At 40.7% G+C, this 23,079-nt stretch overlaps 1 protein-coding gene across 1 annotated transcript in view; it reads right to left on the bottom strand.

Moving 5' to 3' along the window:
- Nucleotides 1-19,783: 19,783 nt before the first annotated feature.
- The window catches only part of LOC132827838 (protoheme IX farnesyltransferase, mitochondrial), a 150,066-nt gene continuing 146,770 nt past the window's right edge, over nucleotides 19,784-23,079 (bottom strand). Inside the window, exon 7 of the mRNA XM_060844586.1 lies at nucleotides 19,784-22,477. Coding sequence (XP_060700569.1) covers nucleotides 22,053-22,477 — 425 coding nt within the window. The 3' untranslated portion in view covers nucleotides 19,784-22,052. The remainder of the gene's footprint in view (nucleotides 22,478-23,079) is intronic.

The following is a 23,079-nucleotide window of genomic DNA, read 5'->3' on the forward strand; positions in this document are numbered from 1 at the left end:
GAATAACACCTCGGGAATCGATACTGGCAGCGAAATGTAGAGACTGGCGCAGTTTGAGGCATTATAAATAGACTGGGTAATCGGGATGTTTCAGATAAATAAAACGGGTTGTAAAACTCTTTCTGGTGGGCCCCATCAGAAGGACCTCTGACACTGCCATCTAGTGTATCCAGTGATTGCTGGTGGGGGAAGGGTGTGACAAACCCCAACCGTTCAAACGGATCAACGGGAAGAGGAATTAAACATCTCAGAGTAAAGATGCAGACTGCAGGCCAGAGTCCATGAGATGGCTATGAAACACAACGTGCCCCGTTAAAATAATATCGTTTAAAATACATCGTTTTCTGCAACGTCTGATATCTGTATCAGCCGTGAAAACGAGGGTTTGCCCTAATGTCTGTGGTGCTGTATTTACCCAGGGAACAAGAGACATCTAACTCTTAATTACAGAGTCACAGCAATGCACTAAACTAGAAGTTGTTTGAAGTGAGCTGTTGTAACTGTTAACCTGTCAGATTAATGTAGATTTACCAAGTTTCATAGGTCGCCCTGTAATTTATTTAGATTGGACACAGTTGTGAAAGGGATAAACGCTTTTCATATTGTTATTAACATCTGGATCGCTTCATTCTTCCAATGTATTTGGTCGTTTAAAAGGCGACGCTTTCAGGAAAGAGTTATCTCCACCTTACAATCGTTAAATAACTTTCATCTCTTAAAAAAAAACACATTAACGTTACCATTTTCCCATTTGCAGAGGCTTTATGGTTTGTTGCTTTATTTTTAAATATATCTTGTAATTTGCGGGGGACCTCGTTACTTTTATGATTGGGTTAGGAGGCGAATCGCGGAGTTGAATCTTTGAAGCTTTGTCTGTTAAAAACGACCCAAAGCATCCCAAATCTGGCAAGTGTCCCTTCACTTTAGTTTTTTAAAAAATCCTTTGAGATCTTTCCCTGCCGCAGCCCGGCTCTCAAGGATCATTTAGAAGTTTTCAACATTTCTTTACACCAAACCCATAGGAACACTCAAGTGCAAAGCGCTGTGTTATATTTGTGTTGGAGGGGAGTTGGTTATGAGGGAGACTGGTCCGTGCGCAGACTCATTTCTTAAAATCGTAGTCCTAACTTTGTTGAGTCTTTTATTTTGCACAGTCCAATCCTCGCGGGGGGGGGGGGGGGAGGGGGGAGAACTTTGCACGTTTGAAACTGCCGAGAATATTTTTAAAATATAAAATCAAGTAAACGCTTTCTCCGCTAACGTTATTTTAAAAATATGACAACTGAACCATCGAATGAGTTACAACTGACCGAGTCGACCCAGCTCAGTGATTGAATGTGTCCCTTGCTTCCCGAATCTGCAGACTTTTATGTTTTCACATTCAACTGCAGGCCCTTTCTTAAAGATAAAATTTATGGGGGAAAAATTGTCAGAAACATGTTGTTTTATTGCTTAGTAGGGATGTGGAAAAATGTTGCAGAGGAGTTTAATTTTGAGCTAAGTTTATGCGAATTTATTCCGCATTGCAACAGGCAAGGACCCCCCACCCATAAAGGAGATGGGTGATAAATCAGCATCCGCTTTTGAAGTAAAATACAGTATTCAGCCGACTTGTAACATTTTGCAAACTCCGTCTCCCTTTCCCTTCAACAGGCGCGGTATGAAATGCACATCGAAGTGGAAGTGGACAGCCTCCCTTTTGTCTTCCCTGACCATCTCATTTCCTTTCCCAGTGACTGCAATTGTACCGCATTCATCAATTTCCCGATGGCCCCAGCCTGTAAGCCAGCCGTGCTGACCCAGAAATCGCCGCTGCCGCTTATTCTTCATTCAGGAAACTGACACGAAATTGACGCGTGAGTGAGACAGCAATCCGGGGGCTCGAACACGCGTGACCGATACATATCAGGGGCACAGTTCACCCGAAAGTACAAACTCAATGGCTTTTCCCGCTCACTGTACTTACTGTCCACCCCCACCACCTATCCCCGGTTGGACACTGTTCTAACAGGTGTCGGAAAGTCTTTTGCTCTACTGGGGAGGGAAAAGGCGAGATCGCCCACACCCCAGGCTTTGTTTTTTTTTCGGTCAACGATTGAATCCTTACAACGAGCGCCTGGAAAGTTGGGTCCAAATGTTGGTCCATCGGGTGGATAATTGACGAGTCTGCGAGACGGACACTGTTTTCTCATCGCCATAAACAACGATTATTTAAAACCCGACCCTTCTGTAATTGCTGCTTGTGGCTTCAGTCACATTGGAAAGAGCTGGGGCTTGTTGTGCCGCTACCCTGAGAGAGGGTGATTGGTGATCCTCGATACTGTAACATCACCCCTCACCGAGCAATCGCATGGGAAGCGACTCCCACTTGTGAACTCGCACCACAACATATTTCCCAAATGTCCTGAATCCCCCTAATTTACAGCCAGAGTCTAAATACTCCCTTGGTTATAATGTTCCTTCTGTCAACTACTGTTCGGTTCTTTTTTTGAATAAAACGTTCATTGAATGCCAAACGCTGTAAATGTTATTAGTTTTCACTAATACTTAAAGTGACGATGCAAAGCGATTTGATCCAGTTCTGTGTCTGAAGCGAAGGATGGAGAGATGTTGGGTATTTATTGCGGTGTGTGCTGTCTGTCCCTGTGGCCGTGTTTGCTTGTGCTTGTGTGTGTTGTCTGTCCCCGTGTGGGTCTATGCTCTGTGTTTGTGCATGTTGTATGTTTCTGTGTAGGTCTATGCTCTGTGTTTGTGTGTGCTGTCTGTCTCTGTGTGGGTCTATGCTCTGTGTGTGCATGTTGTATGTCTCTGTGTGGGTCTATGCTCTGTGTTTGTGTGTGCTGTCTGTCCCCGTGTGCGTCTATCCCCTGTGTGTTTGTGTGTGTTGTCTGTCCTCTGTCCCCGTGTGCGTCTATCCTCTCTGTGTTTGTGTGTTTACTGGCCCTGTCCTAGTGTGGATTTGTGTTTGCTTGTGTTTGTGTGTATTGTCTGTCTCTGAGGGCCTATGTTTGTGTGTTGTCTATCCCTGTGTGGGTTTATTCTTTGTCTATGTTCACATGTGTCTCTGTGTTTGAGTATGTTGCATGTTCATGTGTGCGTTTGTACTCTGTATTTGTGTGTGTGTGAGCGTGTGTATGTCCGTTGTATATTTGGTGAGGGTGAAATAAAATGGATCCCCGAAATTCAGAGAAGTATTTTATTGATTCAGTTTCGCCCTGCGCATTACGTTGGGCTGAGCCCTCCCATTCACTGACTGTTACATCTCTGAAGTTACAGTCACGTCTGGGGGGAAGAAAAATCAATTCAATTCAGTCTTTATCTGGAGGTGACACTTCAGACTAATAGGGTGTGAGGAAGTGCTGATAACCTGAAACTGAGCCGAAACTCGAATTGAGGAAGCTTTCCTTTACATTCTGTTAGATATTTTGGAATAGTTTGAAATAGGATTGAGACACGTCGAGAACAAAAAGCGGGGATCATGTGTAATATTAATATTGTAAAACTTCCGAATGCCGCCTGAGGTGTTATATAGTGAAGCTCCCGGAATCCTGTGTATTGCAAAACGATATGAAATTAGAACGCGTTGTCTTCCCAGTATGGAGTGAAATAAAATGTGGACCGTTTCACTCTTTAAACAAGGGTGGCCATTTGTTGTAAATGGTAAACGCTATTGACCTAAACAAAAGAGCAAATGTTTCCTGACAGATAAGCAATGAAGCATTCCGAGATCGGTTAATTACCCTCAGTCGGAAATTGTTTTATAATCTCAGAGTTACCATCAGTCACTTAGTTACATCAGTGGGTATGAATTACTATCAGTGGGGGAATTGCTTTATACCTCCGGGTTCACAAGGACAAGTTCAAGACATCTCGTGGAGGTTATGCTCGGGGTACATTGTGTGTGAAACTTTTTTTCCCTACTAAAAGCTCACTTGCACACCAAAACAAAAGTCACAAAGAGACAAAGTTCTTCCTTTTCTTTCCATTGTAACTTGTAGGAGCGAGTTCAGGAGCGAGCGAGAATCCTTACAAGGATTCAATTCGTTCTTATTCTGCTTCTAACACCAGAAAATAAACTCACTTCACTAGCATTCAGATTTCACACTCTCTGCTTTCGGAAGTTATTAACATCCGGGAAGAAAGGGAGCTCCGTTTCAGCTTCCGTGGTTTACTGTCAGGTTAAAGGTGTTTCTATTCTAAAAGAATATCGAGAAATTGTCAGCGCCCAGAGGGTTAAAGCGCAGTGTTTGAGACCGGCGTGAAGAGTGTTTGTAATCTGCCCGGGATGTGGTCAGGAACCATTACAAATACTTAGTCCATTTCGAAAATTCCCCAAGCACTCGTCAGTCTCTTTCTGCCGCTTTGGACAGATTCATTATTCCTTACAAACTCGACATCTATTCTAACCCTGAAATATGAAGTGCCGGTGAATGGTCGAGGTAATATTTAATATCCTGCGAGGCAGCCTTCTCTTTTTTCCCTTAACAAATGAACTACAAGCCAACCAAATGGTTCACATCTGTTTCAGCGCTTCTTCAGTGTTTGCAAATTAACATTAAAATATGGGGAAACAATAAGAGAAGCCGTTTCTAGATCACAGAACACAGACAATGATTACTGGACTAAGAACCGTGCCAAAAGCATCTGACATGGTCAGACCAGATGTTTTTACATCTCTTATAGTTTCCTTCCTCTTTAGAAAAAAAAATCCATACACACACAAACACACGCTCACAAATACACAGACACACACAAATACATAGACTCAAATACATCACACACACGCACGCACACAGTCTCTGTCACACACACGCACAGTCTCTGTCACACACTCTCACGCACAGTCTCTGTCACACACAACACACACGCACGCACACAGTCTCTGTCACACACTCTCACGCACAGTCTCTGTCACACACAACACACACACACGCACACAGTCTCTGTCACACTCTCTCCCACACAGTCTCTGTCACACACTCTCTCCCACACAGTCTCTGTCACACACACACGCACATAGTCTGTGTCACACACTCTCTCACACACAGTCTCTGTCACACACTCACACACAGTCGCTGTCACACACACACGCACATAGTCTCTGTCACACACTCTCTCATACACACACAGTTTCTGTCACACACACACACACACGCACAGGCCTGATTTTGGATTTAGTGACCCAAAAAAAGCATTCAGTTTATCTTGGCCGTCCGTCACACTCAGTATTCAGCTTTCACATTGCTTTTCCTATCTATATACACACCCCCTCATGTATTTATAAAATGTACAGTGTTGAAATGTTAGTCCAGCTTTGAGGTTGGACCCTCTGTGATAGGGTGGAAGTTTTCCCACCAGCGCCGAGTGAATCATAACAAGCCGAACGCGCATTTCCCAGGTCAGGTTGGTCACGGTGGATCATATCTTCGCGGACTGTCTAATAACTGTTTATATTGTCTTCGTGCCAGTGAACTACATTACACGGAATTCAGCTGAAAGTTGATCAAGTTGATAACCAGTATCCCATGCTCGGATTCCTATCAATTGGTGCTAAGGCCGGCTCGTTTCCAAATCTCTACACGGCCGCTCCATTTAGACATCCATTCCAGATTTCGGCATATCCTGAAATCCTGAATAAAGTCTAGACTCAGCTCTAAAGGGATTCATGTTTGCAATGCACTCACCGCTTGGGAATTTGGCTGCGGATTGAATGTGTTTGGCCGTTAAAATGGGTTATCCAGGAACATTCTACACCTGGATCGATGCTTTTTCTAACTCCGTCCAGTCTTGCACTGTAGATTATAAACTCGTTAAGAGGCAATTCATTGCACGTACCTTTATTTTCCTATTGTCTTCAGGCGAACAAGCGTGTCTTTTATCTGAAGTTATCTAGGGGTCCCTATGACCAACTTTGAGTGTAATCGCTGTTGTAATGTAACATATACAGCAGCCAATTTATGTGCAATAAGGTCCCACTAACAACAATGTGATTGGATTTTCTGCCCCCATTAGGATTGGAGGTGTTTTCAGTCACCTTGAACCCGAGCTCTGGAATTCCAGCCTGGATTTTATGACCTTCCGGCGCAGCACCTTGGTATGCTTCATTCGGTTTAAAATAACAGGGTCTCAGTTGTTAGGGGATTAGTCATTGATCAGGAAACTGAGCGGGGGGAAGCTCCCTGTTGCTTTTTCCAATCTCCCCTCCCTCCAAAAGACAGGCGGCAGGAATGCATTAATATTGCATTGGGAACGTGCTAGAACCTGGCAATTCTGCCACCCTCTCATTCTCACACTTTACCCAGTGCCAGCCTGAATAGCTGGGATTGAGGTTTATACGTATCACCTCGTGACATAGAGGCGGGAGAACTAACATCTAAAACGAATGTAAAATTATTTTGCAAGTTAAATGCGAAACGTGACTTTAATAAGTTCATTTAAAAAAATACATCGACGCTCCGAAAGCCAGTGCTTCCAATTAAACCGGTTGGACTATAACCTGGTGTTGTGTGATTTTTAACTTTGTACACCCCAGTCCAACACCGGCATCTCCAAATCAACGCTCTTAACTTTTCTGTCCGTGCACTACTTGTAAAGAATGTAAATAAATCCTCGAACGCGGAATCTGCAAGATGAACATCAATATTTTAAAAGGAGCCTCAAACTTTAAATCAGAACCGATCGATCCTAACAATGACGAGCCAATGTAATCCCTTCTCATGGCGGGCTTCGACCGGCGATAGATTTTGGGCAGGCCATCACAATTTTAAAATTACACCCTTAGTCCTCGAGTAAAGAAATGATAGATCTGAAAACGGGATAGAAGCTGTTTGGAAACAGCAATGACAACGGGAATGTTACCCGTAAATTGTTTTGCTGCTTTGTGTTCGTGGCTCACTACAACTTCATATGAAAGACCATTACAACAAGTTTTCTTCAGGAAAGCGTGTGTGGAACAAGTACGTACTTTTCATTCAAATCAAGACTCAAAACCATCAACCAATTTAAAAATAAAGAGTTCAGTGAATGGCAATAGTTGAATAGACTGTCTTTGCTGCTCCGGTAATGTATTGGGGATTGATTTACACACGTATTAACTAGCGACACTTTCACAATTAAAAATAACTACCTGATCAATTACCAAACTGCAAGACTTCACGTTTCAGGGAAATCAGACTTCCAATACAAAGCAGTAATTCCATTCTCCTCATTTAGCTCTTGAAGCACTTCCCCAGAAAACAAATGTATCCCTTTGGCAGAGTTACACAGAGAACAAAACTTTACTTTGAAAGGTCTTAAATATTCTCACTGATTTACTGTAAGACATTACTGTAAAGTCGCTGAATTAGAACCAAGCGAAACAACGTGCCGTACTAATGGAGTAAAATGCTTCATTGATAATCTTTCTGATTAAGGTCCGGAATTCTATCCATTGTTTTGCTCGCGGTGTTTCTAGACCAGTCAAGGTTTCACAATGATATGAAACCGCCCTCACCCAGCTGCCTGCAGTTCCCCAAAGCACACATCAGGCAGCTGTACACAAACTAAAACGCGATGAATCTTTATCCTTCGCCCCCGAGGACAGCTTTTAATTTGGGATTAATTACCCTTTAACAACTCCTCCAATAATCCACAGCTCCCCAAATTAATGAGGACGCATCAGCAGGACTTCTATTCAGATCCGGGTGACGTGAGATTTTAACTTTCCATTCGCAAACCCGGGATGTTAGTGATCATTTTCACGGGTCTCTCCGGACTTTGCAATTGAAAACCGATAAGGGTTTGCAATTCTCAATGTGTGAATTTGATTTGACTTCTGTTCTCAGCCTGTGAGAACGGATGTGCATTTGAGCTGATGTAACTGTGAGCTACAAAATGCATGAGTATAGTCATGATTATAAGATCTCTTTTATTCAGTCGTGGGAGAGAGTGTCGCTTGCCGGCTCGCACTTATTGCCTGTGCCGAATTGCTCTCCAGAAGGTAGTGGTGAGTTGTCTTCTTCAACTGCTGATGTCTATGTGGGTAGAGCTACAATTCCGTTAGGGAGAGAATACCAAGATTTCCACCCAGCAAGTGAAAGAACCACAATATATTTCCAAGTCAGCATGCTGGGTGGTTTGGAAGGGAACTTGCAGGTGGTGGAGCAGCAAAGGTAATTTGGCCAATCTGCTATCCATTCAATGAGACCATCTCTTGTTTTACCATAAACCGACAGACTCCCACAGCTACCTAGACTACACCTCCTCCCACCCCGCCCCCTGTAAAAACGCCATCCCATATTCCCAATTCCTTAGTCTCAGCTATCTGCTCCCAGGAGGACCAGTTCCAAAACCGTACAGCCCAGATGGCCTCCTTCTTCAAACACCGCAATATCCCCCCCGGACGTGATCGATGATGCCCTCCACCGCATCTCCTCCACTTCCCGCTCCTCCGCCCTTGAGCCCCGGCCCTGCAATCGCCACCAGGACAGAACCCCACTGGTCCTCACCTACCACCCCACCAACCTCCACATACATCGTATCATCCGTCGTCATTTCTACCACCTCCAAACGGACCCCACCACCAGGGATATATTTCCCTCCCCACCCCTAACAGCGCTCCGAAAAGACCACTCTCTCCGTGACTGCCTCGTCAGGTCCACACCCCCCACCAACCCAACCTCCACTCCAGGCACCTTCCCCTGCAACCGCAAGAAATGCAAAACTTGCACCCACACCTCCCCCCTTACTTCCCTCCAAGGCCCCAAGGGATACTTCCATATCCGCCACAAATTCACCTGCACCTCCACACACATTATTTACTGCATCCGCTGCACCCGATGTGGCCTCCTCTATATTGGGGAGACAGGCTGCCTACTTGCGGAATGTTTCAGAGAACACCTCTGGGACACCCAGACCAACCAACCCAACCACCCCGTGGATCAACACTTCAACTCCCCCTCCCACTCCAGCAAGGACATGCAGGTCCTTGGACTCCTCCATCACCAGACCATAGCAACACGACGGCTGGAGGAAGAGTGCCTCATCTTCCGCCTAGGAACCCTCCAACCACAAGGGATGAATCAGATTTCTCCAGTTTCCTCATTTCCCCTCCCCCCACCTTGTCTCAATCTAATCCCTCGAACTCAGCAATGCCTTCCTAACCTGCAATCTTCTTCCTGACCTCTCCGTGCCCACCCCCACTCTGCCCTACCACCCTCACCTTGACCTCCTTCCACGTATTGCATTTCCAACGCCCCTCCCCCAAGTCCCTCCTCCCTACCTTTTATCTTAGCCTGCTGGACACACTTCCATCATTCCTGAAGAAGGGCTCAGGCCTGAAATGTCAACTCTCCTGCTCTTTGGATGCTGCCTGACCTGCTGTGCTTTCCCAGCAACACATTTTCAGCTCTGATCTCCAGCATCTGCAGTCCTCACTTTCTCCACCTCTTGTAATCCACAACTTCACTTTTCCACCTTTTTCCCAATGACTCCTGATTCCCTTACTGATTCAAAATCTATTTCAACTGTGAATAGACTTAAGGACTCCACTTTAGCACCCCTCGGTGGCAAAGAATCCCACAGTTTTCATTACCCTCAGAGAAGGAATTCATCATCACAAATACTTCCAAAATTAAGCTTTCTGCATTTAGAGAACTTGTGGAAAATGTTTGCATTTATATTGTCTCCTCGGGGCAGATTCAGACAAAAATGATATAGGCTTTTGATAGAGTACTTGAAGAAAATGCTTCAATTTGTTGGTACATCATTGTGGGTATAGTTAGTAAGTTTGCAGGTGACACCAAAATTGGTGGTGTAGTGGGCAGTGAAGGAGGTTACCTCAGATTACAATGGGATCTTGATCAGACAGGCCAATGGGCCGAGGAGTGGCAGATGGAGTTTAATTCAGATAAATGTGAGGTGCTGCATTTTGGGAAAGCAAATCTGAGCAGGACTTATACATTAATGGTAAGGCAAAAGTGAGGACTGCAGATGCTGGATATCAGAGTCTAGACTAGAATGATGCTGGAAAAGCACAGCAGGTCAGGAGCATCCGCGGAGCAGGAAAATTGATGTTTCAGGCAAAAACCCTTCATCAGGAATGAAGGTAAGGACCTAGGGAATGTTGCTGAACAAAGATCTTGGAGTGCAGGTTCATAGCTTCTTGAAAGTGGCATCACCGTTAGATAGAATAGTGAAGAAGGCATTTAGTATGCTTTCCTTTATTGGTCAGAGTATTGAGTACAGGAGTTGGCAGGTCATGTTGCGGCTGTACAGGACATTGGTTAGGCCACCATTGGAATTGTGTGTGCAATTCTGGTCTCCTTCCTATTGAAAGATTAGGTTGGGATATCTGGTCGGCATGGATGAGTTGGACTGAAGCATCTGCTTCCATGCTGTACATCTCTATGACTCTACCAAGAACTAAAGGCCTAAATGAGTTAATACAATCTAATACAATAAGCGTAGAAATAGGCCCTTCAGCCCAATAAGCCTGCGCCAATGCCTAATCCTAACCAGTGTCACATGCAGTTTCTATCCCTTTGTTCGTGCGCCGATTAAGATGCACCTTAAACATTGCTAATGTGACCGCTTCCACCATCTTCACTGTGTTACAGGTACCCAACACCCCTCTGTGTGAAAAATCTTCCCCTCACTTCTCCCCTAAACATTCTCCCTCTCACATTGAACCTGTACTCTCTTGTCATTGTCCTTTCCATCCTGTGAAAAAGCCTCTGTCTAGCCACTTGTGATTTCTTGTGATTTCATGGACCTCTATCAGATTGCCCCTCAGCCTTCATCTTTCCAGTGAAAACAACCTCTCCTCATAAATAAAAGCTTGTGGACCAGCCACCATCCTGGTAAACCTTCACAGCATCCTCTATAAAGCATACATATCCTTCTGGTAGAGTGGAAACCAGAAACCGCACACAACATTCAAATGTGATCTGACTAAAATTTCATACAGCTGTAATATAACTTGCCAAATTTTATATTTGATGGCCCAGCTGATGAAGGAAATTAAGCTGTATGCCACCTTGACAACCTTCTCCACCTATGTTACCACTTTCAGGGATCTGTGGACCTATACACCCAGGTCCCTCTGTATGTCAATGCTCCCAAGGTTCTGTCATTTATTGAATAATTTGCACCTGAACTTGACTTTCCAAAGTGCATCACCTCCTGCGTCTGGATTAAATTCCATCTGACATTTGTCTGCCCAAATCTGCAATCTATCTATAAGCCACTGTGTCCTTTGACAATCCTTCTTATCTACAATTCTGCCAATTTTGGTGTCAACCACAAACTTACTAATCAGACCACCTACATTTTCTTCCAGATCATTTATATATATATATATATAAATAACAAGGTCCCAACACTAATCTCTGCACAATATCACTAGTTACTGATCTCCATTCCAAAAAGCACCCTTCTGCCGCTACTCTCTGGCTCCTATGATCAAAACAGTTTTCAATTCATCTAGCCAGCTCACCCTGGATCCCATAAGATGCCATTTTCTGTACCAGCCTGAAGAGGTATCTTATCAAATGCTTTACTAAAGTCCATGTAGGCAACATTCACTACCCTACTCTCATCAATCATTCTTGTCACCGCCTCAAACAACTCAACCATCTGTGACCTTCTCCTGCACATCTCTATGCTGCCTAACACTAACCAGTCCATTCACTTCCAAATGTTAATAAATCCTATCTCTTAGCATCTTCTCCAACATCTTCCCCACCACTGACGTCATACTCACCAGCTTGTAATTACCTGGATTATTTGTTTCCCTTCTTTAACAAAGGGACAACTTTGGCCATTTTCCAGTCCTCTCGAACCTCACCTGAAGCTAGAGAAGATGCAAAGATATTTGTTATGGGTCAAGCTATTTGCTTCCTTGCCTCCTGCTGTATCCTTGGATAGATCCCATCCCTGCGGACTTGTCCAGCTTAATACGTTTCAAAATACCCAACACTTCCTCCTTTATGTTGATGTACCCCTCACCTCCATCCAGGGCCCCCAGCAGAGATTTACTTGTACATCCTCCAATCTTATCTATTGCTCTCAATGTGGTCTCCTCTACATCAGAGAGACCAAGCACAAACTTGTGGACTGGATCAGAGTACGTCTATCGTCTGTATACACTAACTAACCCCACTTTACTGAGGCTATCCACTTCAGCGCTTCTTCCCACTCTCTTAAGGACATATCCATTCTGGCTCTCCTCCACCGCCTATACAAGGCCACCCACAAACTGGAGGAAGAACACCTCATCTTCTGCCTCTGGACCCTACAACCACGTGGCCTCAACATTGAATTCGCCAGTTTTCAAATTTCCCGCTCCAACCACTCCATCCCAAACCAACTCTCCGACTCAGAGCCACTCTCTTGACCTGACCTACCTTTGTACCTCCTTCCCACCTAACAGCTCCACCCTTCCCACTGACCTATCACTATCACCTACCTTTCCCCTAGGTCCACTCTACTACACCCCCCCCCCCCCCCCCCCCCATTTATCTTTCAACCCCCTTCCAACTCCCCAGTCCTGAAGAAGGGTCCTGCCTGAAATATCGACCGTGTTATTGTGATGCTGCCTGAGCTGCTGTGCCTCTTCCAGCACCACACTTCAACTCTGATTTCTCCAGCATCTACAGTCTCCATTGTTGCTATTCACACATCTTTCTCTAACCTCAACATCCTATTAGTGAATAATTACTAATAAATCCAAGAGGAACTTCCTTACTCATAGAGTGTTGATGATGGGGAATTTGTAACTGTATAAAGTAGCTCAGGCCAATGCATTTAAGGCAAAGCTAAGTACACAAGGGAGAATGATATAGAAAGATATGTTGTGAGATACAATAAGGCAATAGCAGGCTCCTGTGGAATACAAACATTATCCTGGATATCTTGGACCAAACACCTTGCTACCATACTGTCCATTTTATATCAAAACAATTCCAATTATTTTTAAACAACAGAGAATAAAATGAAGTATTGAGATGATGGTTAAATGTTTGGATATTAAAGAAAAAGGTTCCAAGGAAAGGTGTTAGAGGAGTAGGTGAAAAAGTATAAACATGGAATTCGAGAGTTGAAAGCCCAGGCTTCTGATGACACAGCGACCAATGAACAAAAGAAGTCAGGACCATGAGACAAATGCTGACAAAATAAAGATTATGAGGCAAGAAACCAAGGTAGCAATAAATGAATTGATAATCTGAATGTGAGAGGAACAGACAGTGTGCACAAACTTAAGAGTGTGCCAGCAGCTAAGGAAGCAAAATCAATATTCAAAAAAAATTAAAGGCATTGAGGCTGAATGCACATAGCATTCACAACAAGGCAGATTAACTGATAGTATAACTGGAAGAAATTACATATGACCTAATTGGTATTGCAGAGATAAAGCTGAGACCTGATGTTCAAGATATTCAATGTTGGAATGACAATTAGATGTGTATTTAATGAGGCTGTTACAAATAATCTTGAGGGCCTCCAATCTACATGTCGACTGACTAAACTTTACAAGCATGAATGTTGTGGAGGATGGATTTCTGGAAAGAGCACAAGCTGGTTTTCTAGACCGAGGATCCAAACCAAGAACAGGCCAATTTAGATCTAGTTTTACGCAATGAGAAAGGGGTAATTGATAATCTCATTGCAAAAAGCTTCTCAGGAAGAGTGACATAATATAATGGAATTTTATATTAAGTTTGAAAGTGATGCAGATCACTTTGCAACGTGGGCTTTAAAATCTAAACAAAGACACTTACAAAGGAGTGAGCAGCTTTTTTTTTTAAAAAAAACGATCTGTTTAGACACATCTGGGGAAGATGGGACTTAAACCCATGCTTCTGGTCCAAAGTAGTAAATCTACCATGAGAACCCTAAGATGAGGGTGTCATTATTTGTGATGGATTGTTTAACTACATTAAAAGGAAAGATGATAGACAGACAATGGCTAACCTTTAAGCAATTACTGCATGGTTTTGAACATTTTTTTGAGAAATAAAACTCAGAAGGAAGGTGATAGAACAATAGTTTGAAAGAGAAGTCATATGATTATAATAGATGAAATGAAGAGCCTTTTAAAGTTTTTGAAATAGCAACACTAGGAATCAGTAGCATTTCAGAAATCAGCAAGGGAGGACAAAGAAACTGACAAAGAAAGTTTAAAGAGAAAGTAAACTAGTGAGAAATATATATATATATAAAAACTATAACTTCCTCTATAGGTCAAAATGGAAAAGCTTAGCAAAGACTAATGTGGGCCCCTTACAGACAGAGAGGAGAATTTATTTTGGCGAATAAAAAATGACAAAAAAATCTAAACAAATACTTTGTGTCTGTGTTCACAGAAGTAAGATACTAGACACAGCTAATAGGCAAGAACAATGAACTGAAACAAATTCATAACTGTAAGAAAATAGCCCTGGAGAAAATAATGGAACAGAAAGTTGATAAATCACCTGGACTTAAAGATCTATATGTTAAAAGATATGTTATAGTGACAGTGGATATTTTGGTCATTTTCCAAAATCCCATAGTCTCAAGAATAGTTCTTGCAGATTGGAAGACAATAAAAAAACTGTTTTATTTAAGAAAGGAAGCAGGAAAGAAACTAAAGGCTACAGATCTGATACCCTGACATCATTAATGGGGAAAATGTTAGAAACTACCAAAAATATCATAACTGGATACTTTTAAAATAGTGGTAGTGTTAGGCAGAATAAACATAAATCATGCTTGTCAAATGTATTAGAATATTTTATGGATTAATAAGCAGAATAGATAATGGGGACTCAGTAGATGTGGTGCATTTGGACTCTTCAGAAGTTCTTTGTAAAGTTCCACACAGGTTAGTAAGGACAACAAAATGCATGCCAGAGCAATAATACACTAGTATGGATTGAGAAATTGATATTGGGTATAAACTAGATAGTCAGAACAAATGGGTCATTCCCAGATTGAGAGTGTTGGGTTAATGCTTGCGCCCTAGCTATTCATAGTTGATTCAATGATTTAGCTGCTGATGACATAATGTGACCCACTTTGATATGAGAAATGCTGAATATTTCTGAAATTAAGAGAAAATTGATCTCTACAGGGACTTGGTATCCCTGAATGTAAATAATTGTCATTATGTGCTGATACAGATGTAATGTAAGCACACGATTAGAAAGGGAAATGGGATTTAGACCTTTACTGCAAGATGATTTGACTGCAGGAGGTAAGTGGTCCAACTCTAGTTATATAGATGCTTGGTGGGGCCACACCTAGAGATGATCAGATTAAAGTGTGGAAGTGTTGGACAAGGAGAGATCAAGGAGACAGGGCCTCTATTCTCAAGAGTTTAGAAGATCAAGAGGTGCTCATGTTGATGAATACATACTTTTTATAGGGCTCAACAGAATGGACGCAAGAAGAATGTTTCTCCTGACTGGATAGTGGGGAATGGGATTGTGGGAGGGGTCTAGAAACAATGTATACAGTCTCAGAATAGGTGGTAGGCCAATTAGAAGGGAATTCCTCCCTCAGAGGCTGATGAATCAATGGAGTTCCCACTGCAGAGGTGTGGAGATGAGTAATTTTGAGATAGACTGCAACAGATTTCCAAGTATTAAAGATATCAATGATATAAAGAGAAGATGGATTAACCACATTTGAGATGGAAATTCATCCTTAGTTGACCTCATATCAGAACAAGTTCAAGAAGTGGCTATGCCTGTTTCTATGCACAGAGTTGTAGGGTGAGAAAAGGGTACAAAGTAGGAAAGACAAGTTCATAAAGGTATCGTAGGTAAGAGTTTTGCATGAATTCATGCAGTTTTTGAGCAATCTAAACATCATGGCATAGACAGAGAACACAGGAAGCTAACATCTTCAACATATTATTTAGCTATCACCAATTGTTACAGTTAACCTGAGAATGCAACTTTTAAAAAAAGGTTTTGTGATTTACACATGAAAGAAGTGAAACTATCATGCTATTCGAACAGATGAAAGACTCAACAGACAATCAAGGTATTTTTCAATGTATAATTTCAATTACATCACACGGTAAATTTTTGCTATAAATTCTGTGCCTTACAACTGTGTCCTCCACAACCACCTGATGAAGGAGCAGCGCCCCGAAAGCTAGTGCTTCCAATTAAACCTGTTGGACTATAACCTGGTGTTGTGTGATTTTTAACTATGGACAATCTTAACATTGGAATTTACTTGCAAAACTTTGTGACTGTATTTCTGTTTTAAGGTAATCTTCAAAACCCACTTCATTGACTAAGTTTTTGGACATCAACTTTAAAAGACCCTATGTCAAACCTGGTTTTGTTAACAACCTGATGAAACACCTTCAGATGTTTTACTCTGTTGAAGGCACTGCATAAACACACTGTTAAATAATAACAATCTAAGTTTGTTCAATATCATTTCAGTTGCATGATACTGTAATCTTTTGCTATAAATTCTGTTTTATGATCTGTCCCACAGCTACCAGATGAAAGAGCAACACTCCAAAAGCTACTGCTTCCAAATAAACCTGTTGGACTATAACCTGGTGTTGTGAGATTTTGAACTTTAAATAAAAAATACTGACTAGCCCTCGAACAGCAGATGCCATAGCTGAAACTCAAACTAGCTATTTTTAAAAAAAGCAAATCTTGATTTGTTCCTATCTGAACATCGAATAACTTGTTCGAGGCCTGATCTAGGTGTTCAGTTCCAAGTTAGTGAGCAGTTCTTATTAAAACTGCTAGGTGGAGCACCACTATTTCACCACAATAGTTCCCAGACTCTGTACACTGCCACAGCCTGATGGTTAAACACAGTGTAGCTCACCATCTCATTTCATTCTTTTGAATACTAAACCAACATGAAGACTAAAGGGGAAAAAAAGTTGCAAGTTCAATTTACAACTGTAGTGTTAACATGGCAAATTAACTGCATTAAAAACACACACTTGGAAAAAACATACCTTGGAGTAATTGCTTCTTTGGTAGAAATAAAGAGAACATCTGAGTACAGCTAAATCAGACCACAGAAATCAATGCATAGAAACACATGATTAGAGATGGACTTTTAGTCATTGGCAAAGCTACTAAAAGCTTTTTGTTAATATATGACTGCTGGGCAGCTATAATTTAAAATGTCGCCTTTAAATTCATGTGTGGTGGTATCATGAAGAGGGAAATGTCACCTCAAACTAGTATGTTGAGAGACAAATCCATGTGACCTGGTTGTCACAGGTTGAAACTTAGTGAAAATAAGGTGAGAGTTTTAACATCTGAACACAAATTTTGCAGGATCTGAGAGAGAATAAGACTAAGAGTTTTAGAAGACAGCCAACATTAGCTGCTACTATGCAAATGAAAGAAAATGGCCATTTTTGGGTTAGCAACCAAACAGTATACTGGTGTGAATGGAAACCATGTTTAAATTAGAAAAGGATTCTGAAGAGTTGAAGAGCACAGATCATCAAGGGTACCTTGCAATGAAAAGCCCATTCAATTACGCTCAAAGGTTTGAGTGAATGAGACACTGTTTAGCAGGATACCTTCGTGAAGCTGGAAGAAATCCTATTGGAGCTAGGAACAGCTTTGGGTTTTAAACACAAGACAGCTCAGCTGACAATGCAATGTAATTTTTGAATACTTTGTGGGTTTTTTATTGTATTACAGAATACTTTTCTGTAGTTAATTGTACCTGTTGCTTACTAAGTAATGTTTCATCAATTTTAGATTAGATTGGATTACTTACAGTGTGAAAACAGGCCCAACAAGTCCACACCGACCCGTATACCACCCAGACCCATACTCCTACATTTACATCTTCACCTAACACTACGGGAAATTTAGCATGGCCAATTCACCTAACCTGCACATTTTTGGATTGTGGGAGGAAACCGGAGCACCCGGATGAAACCCACGCCGACACGGGGAGAATGTGCAAACTCCACGCAGAGAGTTGTCTGAGGAGGAAATTGAACCCGGGTCTCTGGCGCTGTGAGGCAGCAGTGCTAACCACTGTGCCACCCAAAAATCAATGTTGATTTTAATTTTGTTACAGTAAAAAACTTAAAATATACCTCGTCATGTGATCCTTTGCTTAGGTCACTGGGAAATTCACAGCTCTTTATAATTTACTGGTTTCTAGAGGAATGACATTTTGTTTGGCAGCCAGTTAATTAGCTGCAATAATATATTCACAACAATAATTACCAATTTTCTTTTCACTAACACTGGTTGATGGCTAAGCCATGTGAAGGATACTGGGGATAAATCTGAGGTTTAAGTAACATCAGGGTATCTCTTGAGGGCAACTAAGGGGAACATAAACCCCCAGTTCAACATCTCACTGAAAGATGGCACCTCTGAAAGGACAGAATCACCTCAGAACTGAAGAGTCAGAATATATTGTGCAATTGAGTCTCTGAAGTAGGACTCAAACACAACTTTATCATTTAATGGTCAGATTGCTGCCACTGGGCCAAGTCAGTAGCAAATCATACCAAAGATGAGTCATATGCAAATAATAGAACTACCAGTGAGGAATTATAAAGGATATACAAAATCAAGCACAATACAATTACATCATCCACCAGAGAATGGAAGCTCTCCATATATGTTTTGAAAATATTTTCAGCTGCCATCTTGGTTTCTCCAATAAGGTGAGAATTTATTGTCAAAGTCAATGGAAACAATGTTGAATTTACAAGATAATGCTAAAACCCACATTCATATTGTGTGTTTGAAATGCCTTTATACACATTTTCTAATCTCTGCCTCTTTTGAGAAGTATGAAGCTGGAATTCAGTGTTTGAGATCTCTCAATAACTGAAGAGGTTTTGCAGACAATAACCTCAATATGCAAAACACACCATGTCTTTCTATCTTAAAGCAATAAGGAACAATATTAGCAGCATGGAAGGCATTTCAAATGTTTGTGTATAAAAGCATTGAAGAGAGAAGCATTTTATCTTTTCCGGAGGTAACCTGGCTAAATAGAGGCAACTTCCTTCAATGAAATGCTGGTATTGTAAGCATATACTACTCTCAGTGAGAATAATTTTTTTTAAAATTCTATTCTTGCAATGTAATAGCAGTTTTATTTATATGTTTGTACTGACAAATCCAGCATTAAAATAATGAATTCTGGAAGGATGAGATTGAAGGTTTTCTTTTACAAAATAAAGGAAATATATTGTTACAGTTCCTTGTCTTTCTCTTATTAGGATGAATGTAAGGTTGTCAGATTTCAACATTTGACATTTTTTGCATTTGTCCTGATAAGTACAAGATGGCAACATGAATCTCTTTATGGTAATATTCAAGTTTTGTATTCCCCTGTGACTGTTAATGCAAACTGCAGAGTACTAACAATATGTACTAAACATGAGAATATATGTGGAAAGATCTAGGTTTGGGATTATAGCAAACCAGTCTACATTCACAGCAAACATTGTGTAAATTATCTCATTCTGTAATAGTATTTCAGCACTTTCTCAAAACAGTATGCATTTCTAATCTATATTTTAATGCCCACTTACTAGACGTTTAGACAATGAGTACAATTTATTTCTGTAGCACTTTGTCATTTATCTGCGGAGCTGTGGTGTAGTTTTCTGGAATAAATAAAAAAAACTTCACTGTCTCTAAAGAAACCTCTTGCAAACTTCTTTCCAAATCTATTAAGCATAGAAATTCACCCTGCTGTCGGTAACAGTGAAACTCTGACTCAATTCGAGACCAACGACCAATTACTCATTTAAAACAATTTACTTTTAATCAAAGATATGCAAAGATATGACCACAGATAGTTGAGTATCTGATTAGAAGCAATATGATTTAGGCAACAAATCATTACACTTCCATTAAAAAAAATCTTTTCAAACAATGCACACAAAGCTAACAATGGTGTGGATTACATTTACACTGGAGCTTAAGTAGCATAATAAAGCCTTTTACACTATAATTTCCCTTGCCCTACTTTAAAAAAAACGTGATGTGGACCATTTTGTTCTGCATATTTTTATTATGTCATTTAAAATAAAATCATAATATAAATAATATTTCTTTTGATTAAGACAATTACAATCTGATTCCAATTTATTCATCACGTTAATCAATAATTGCAGGTCAAAATGACAGTGAATGAAAGCCGAAGGATTACACAGTGACCATTCTCTTAATGTTCAAAAAAGTCTTTCATGGGATGTGGGCATTGCTGTGCGTTTAATGCACATTCCAAAACAACAGCATGCCTTGCTCAGCTAACTCTGAGGGAAGCTAAGAGTCAACTATATTGCCGTGTGTCTGAAGTTATATAAATGTCAGGCCAGTTAAGGACAGCAGATTTTTTTGTTCTAAATGATATTAATGAATAAGGTGAGACTTTACTAAATCCAGTAGCTTCATTGTCCCCATTATTGATACTTGTTTCTTTAACTTTGTACTTAATTAAATGAATGAATTAAAATTTTCCGGCTCCAGGGGTGAAAGTGGAACTTTATAACTCCAGATCATTAGTCCAGGCCTCTGGACAATGGGTCCAATTAACATAGCCACAAAGCTATACAGGCCCTCACACAGTTACTAATACATCAAGAGACATTTATGTATAAGGTTTGCATTGTTGGCATAAAAAAAATCATATTCACGTGAATATACACTATATGTTGTGACCTTCCAAACTATGCAAAAACAATCTTTGAATTTCACTGTGATGGTAGTTACTGTTCTAACAACTTGACATGAAAAATCAACTTAGTTTCAATTGTTGATAGTATATTAATGCAATAAATAGACTATGTTTTGGATGTAATCCTTTAGTCCTTTCATAACTTTCCATGATGTAACTCAAGATGAGTCTAGAAAGTTTCTGGACAATCAAATTCAAAGGACATATTCAGCAACATCAATTATTGACAGATTATGACCGTGGTCCAGCCAGACTTCATGTATGGAAACATGCACTGGGCATAAGGACATGAAATTATATGGAAAGATAACTATAATGTGCAATGTAAGCTGTTACAGTTCTGAACAAATTGTCACTGTTAACAGGAAATCTTTGGTCAGAACAGAAATGTCTTGAATACATTGGCAAGTGTGACAGGATGTGTTTAAAAAGTACTCCAACAGATTAATGTTTTGAAAAGCCTCCAAAGTAAGTGCAGTTCAATGAAATGCCACAATCTTGGGAGAATTTTGTTTTAATGGAATAACAACTGAATAATGCATTTTACATTTTGTTTTAAGACGACACACTTGTTGCGCAAATCACTGGCCACTGATTACACAAGAAATTCTGAATTCTCCTTGGTAACATAATGAATTAAAATACTGGTAATCAATTGGCTTATGTAATGGATCAATGGGATGCTTTTAGCATCTGAGACCATAATATAACGTTAAAGGGCAGTTCAGGGAGATCGGAAGACACATTGCAAATTTATGGGTGCAACGTGCAAGCTGAAAATGCAGGACTTCATAGGGATTAAATTGTAAGGGCCAATTTCATAAATCTGGCCTGTATTCCCTGGAGTTCAGAAGATTAAGGGTTGAGCTCATTGAGACATTTAAACTGTAAAGAGTTGGATACGGATAAACTATTTACCCTAATGAGTGAATTAAGAACAAGGGACATAAAATCTGAGCTAGGTGAGTTAGGAGATAAATCAGGAAACATTTTCTTCCTCCACACAGAAGATAGCAGACATCTGAATCTTTCTCCTCCAAAAGATTGTGGATTCTGAGATAACTGGAACCTGCTAGACTGAGACTGAAATATACATGTTAGGTTGGAGTATTAAGAGACATGAAGCAAGCAGCTGAGGTTTGGATTCGCATGAACTACTAAATGGCTGAACGGACTTAAAGGGGAGCAATGGTCTATTTACATTCATAAGACAACGATGAAACCAATTTTCATCAACAGTAAAAAAAATTCACAAACAGTAATATGTAGAACTTCCAGGATGTGGAACCCGTGCACTTAATGTGGATATATCAACATGACAAAGAAATACGCTTTGACAATTTCTAAAGATTCCTTAATAAAAATGAAAGTTACGCTTGCATTTCTGTTTGAACTTTGTGGTGAACCACGTTCTCATTTTCAAACAGAGATCTCTTGCAGGTCAACATGAGGAGCAATAACATTGGGAGATGCCAGAGACTGCAAAAGAAAAGTTTTCGGGCACTGCTGCGATTCGAGTCCCTGTAAAATCGATAGCCGAGGTAGCTGATATACAAGTTGATTGGGAGTGAAATAAGTGGAAAAGTCCATGTAGTTACATCAAAGACAGGACACAATGTTGACAATCCAATGAGAGCAATGCAGTGGCGGAATGCCACTCGTTTGCAAAGCAATGGATGTGTGACTGACATCATGCGGTAGCCACCTCGTGAGTAATCTTCTCGAAGATTCCAGCTTAAAGCATTGAAATGTGGGAACTGCCAGGAATACAGGATACCACCCAATAACAAGGCACCTAAACAGAGGGACAGGGAGTTGAGTATAAAAGTTCAAACAAGATAACATTGTTACTTTTCTAAAATAAATAATTTCCCAGAAATTGAATTGTGCACATCAAGTATTTTTACACACTTCCATGCTTGATAATTCCCCAATATTATGAGCTGAATCTCTTGACAAGTGACAGAAATCAATTGTAGATCATTCTTTAACACATTCCAGTTACGCATTGGTTTGTCGTACATGAGAACCAGTTAAAGCTGTGTTGTAATAAATCATAGTACTTAAAATATGTGATTAGATGAATTGTTTAACCTCTAGATCCATAACTTCATTTTTGGACAAAGGTATTAGAGAAATCTCAACCATGAGTATTGACAGTGCAACATTATCATTGCCCTTCTATTTTGTCACTCTCTCTGGCATCTGTTAAGTACATTAGATAAGTTAAACTGGAGTTGCTATTTTTAACAATTCTTAAATAAAAAGTGCTCTCATGAGCACTAAGACAGTGTGTCCCATCTTGTTAACTATTATAATTACTGGAAAGGATAAAGATTTCAGAGATAAACTACTAGTCATCTCTTTATAATGAGAGCAGCCTTACGGTCCTCTGGG

This window comes from Hemiscyllium ocellatum, chromosome 25 (genome assembly GCF_020745735.1).
Source record: "Hemiscyllium ocellatum isolate sHemOce1 chromosome 25, sHemOce1.pat.X.cur, whole genome shotgun sequence".
Lineage (NCBI taxonomy): Eukaryota > Metazoa > Chordata > Chondrichthyes > Orectolobiformes > Hemiscylliidae > Hemiscyllium > Hemiscyllium ocellatum.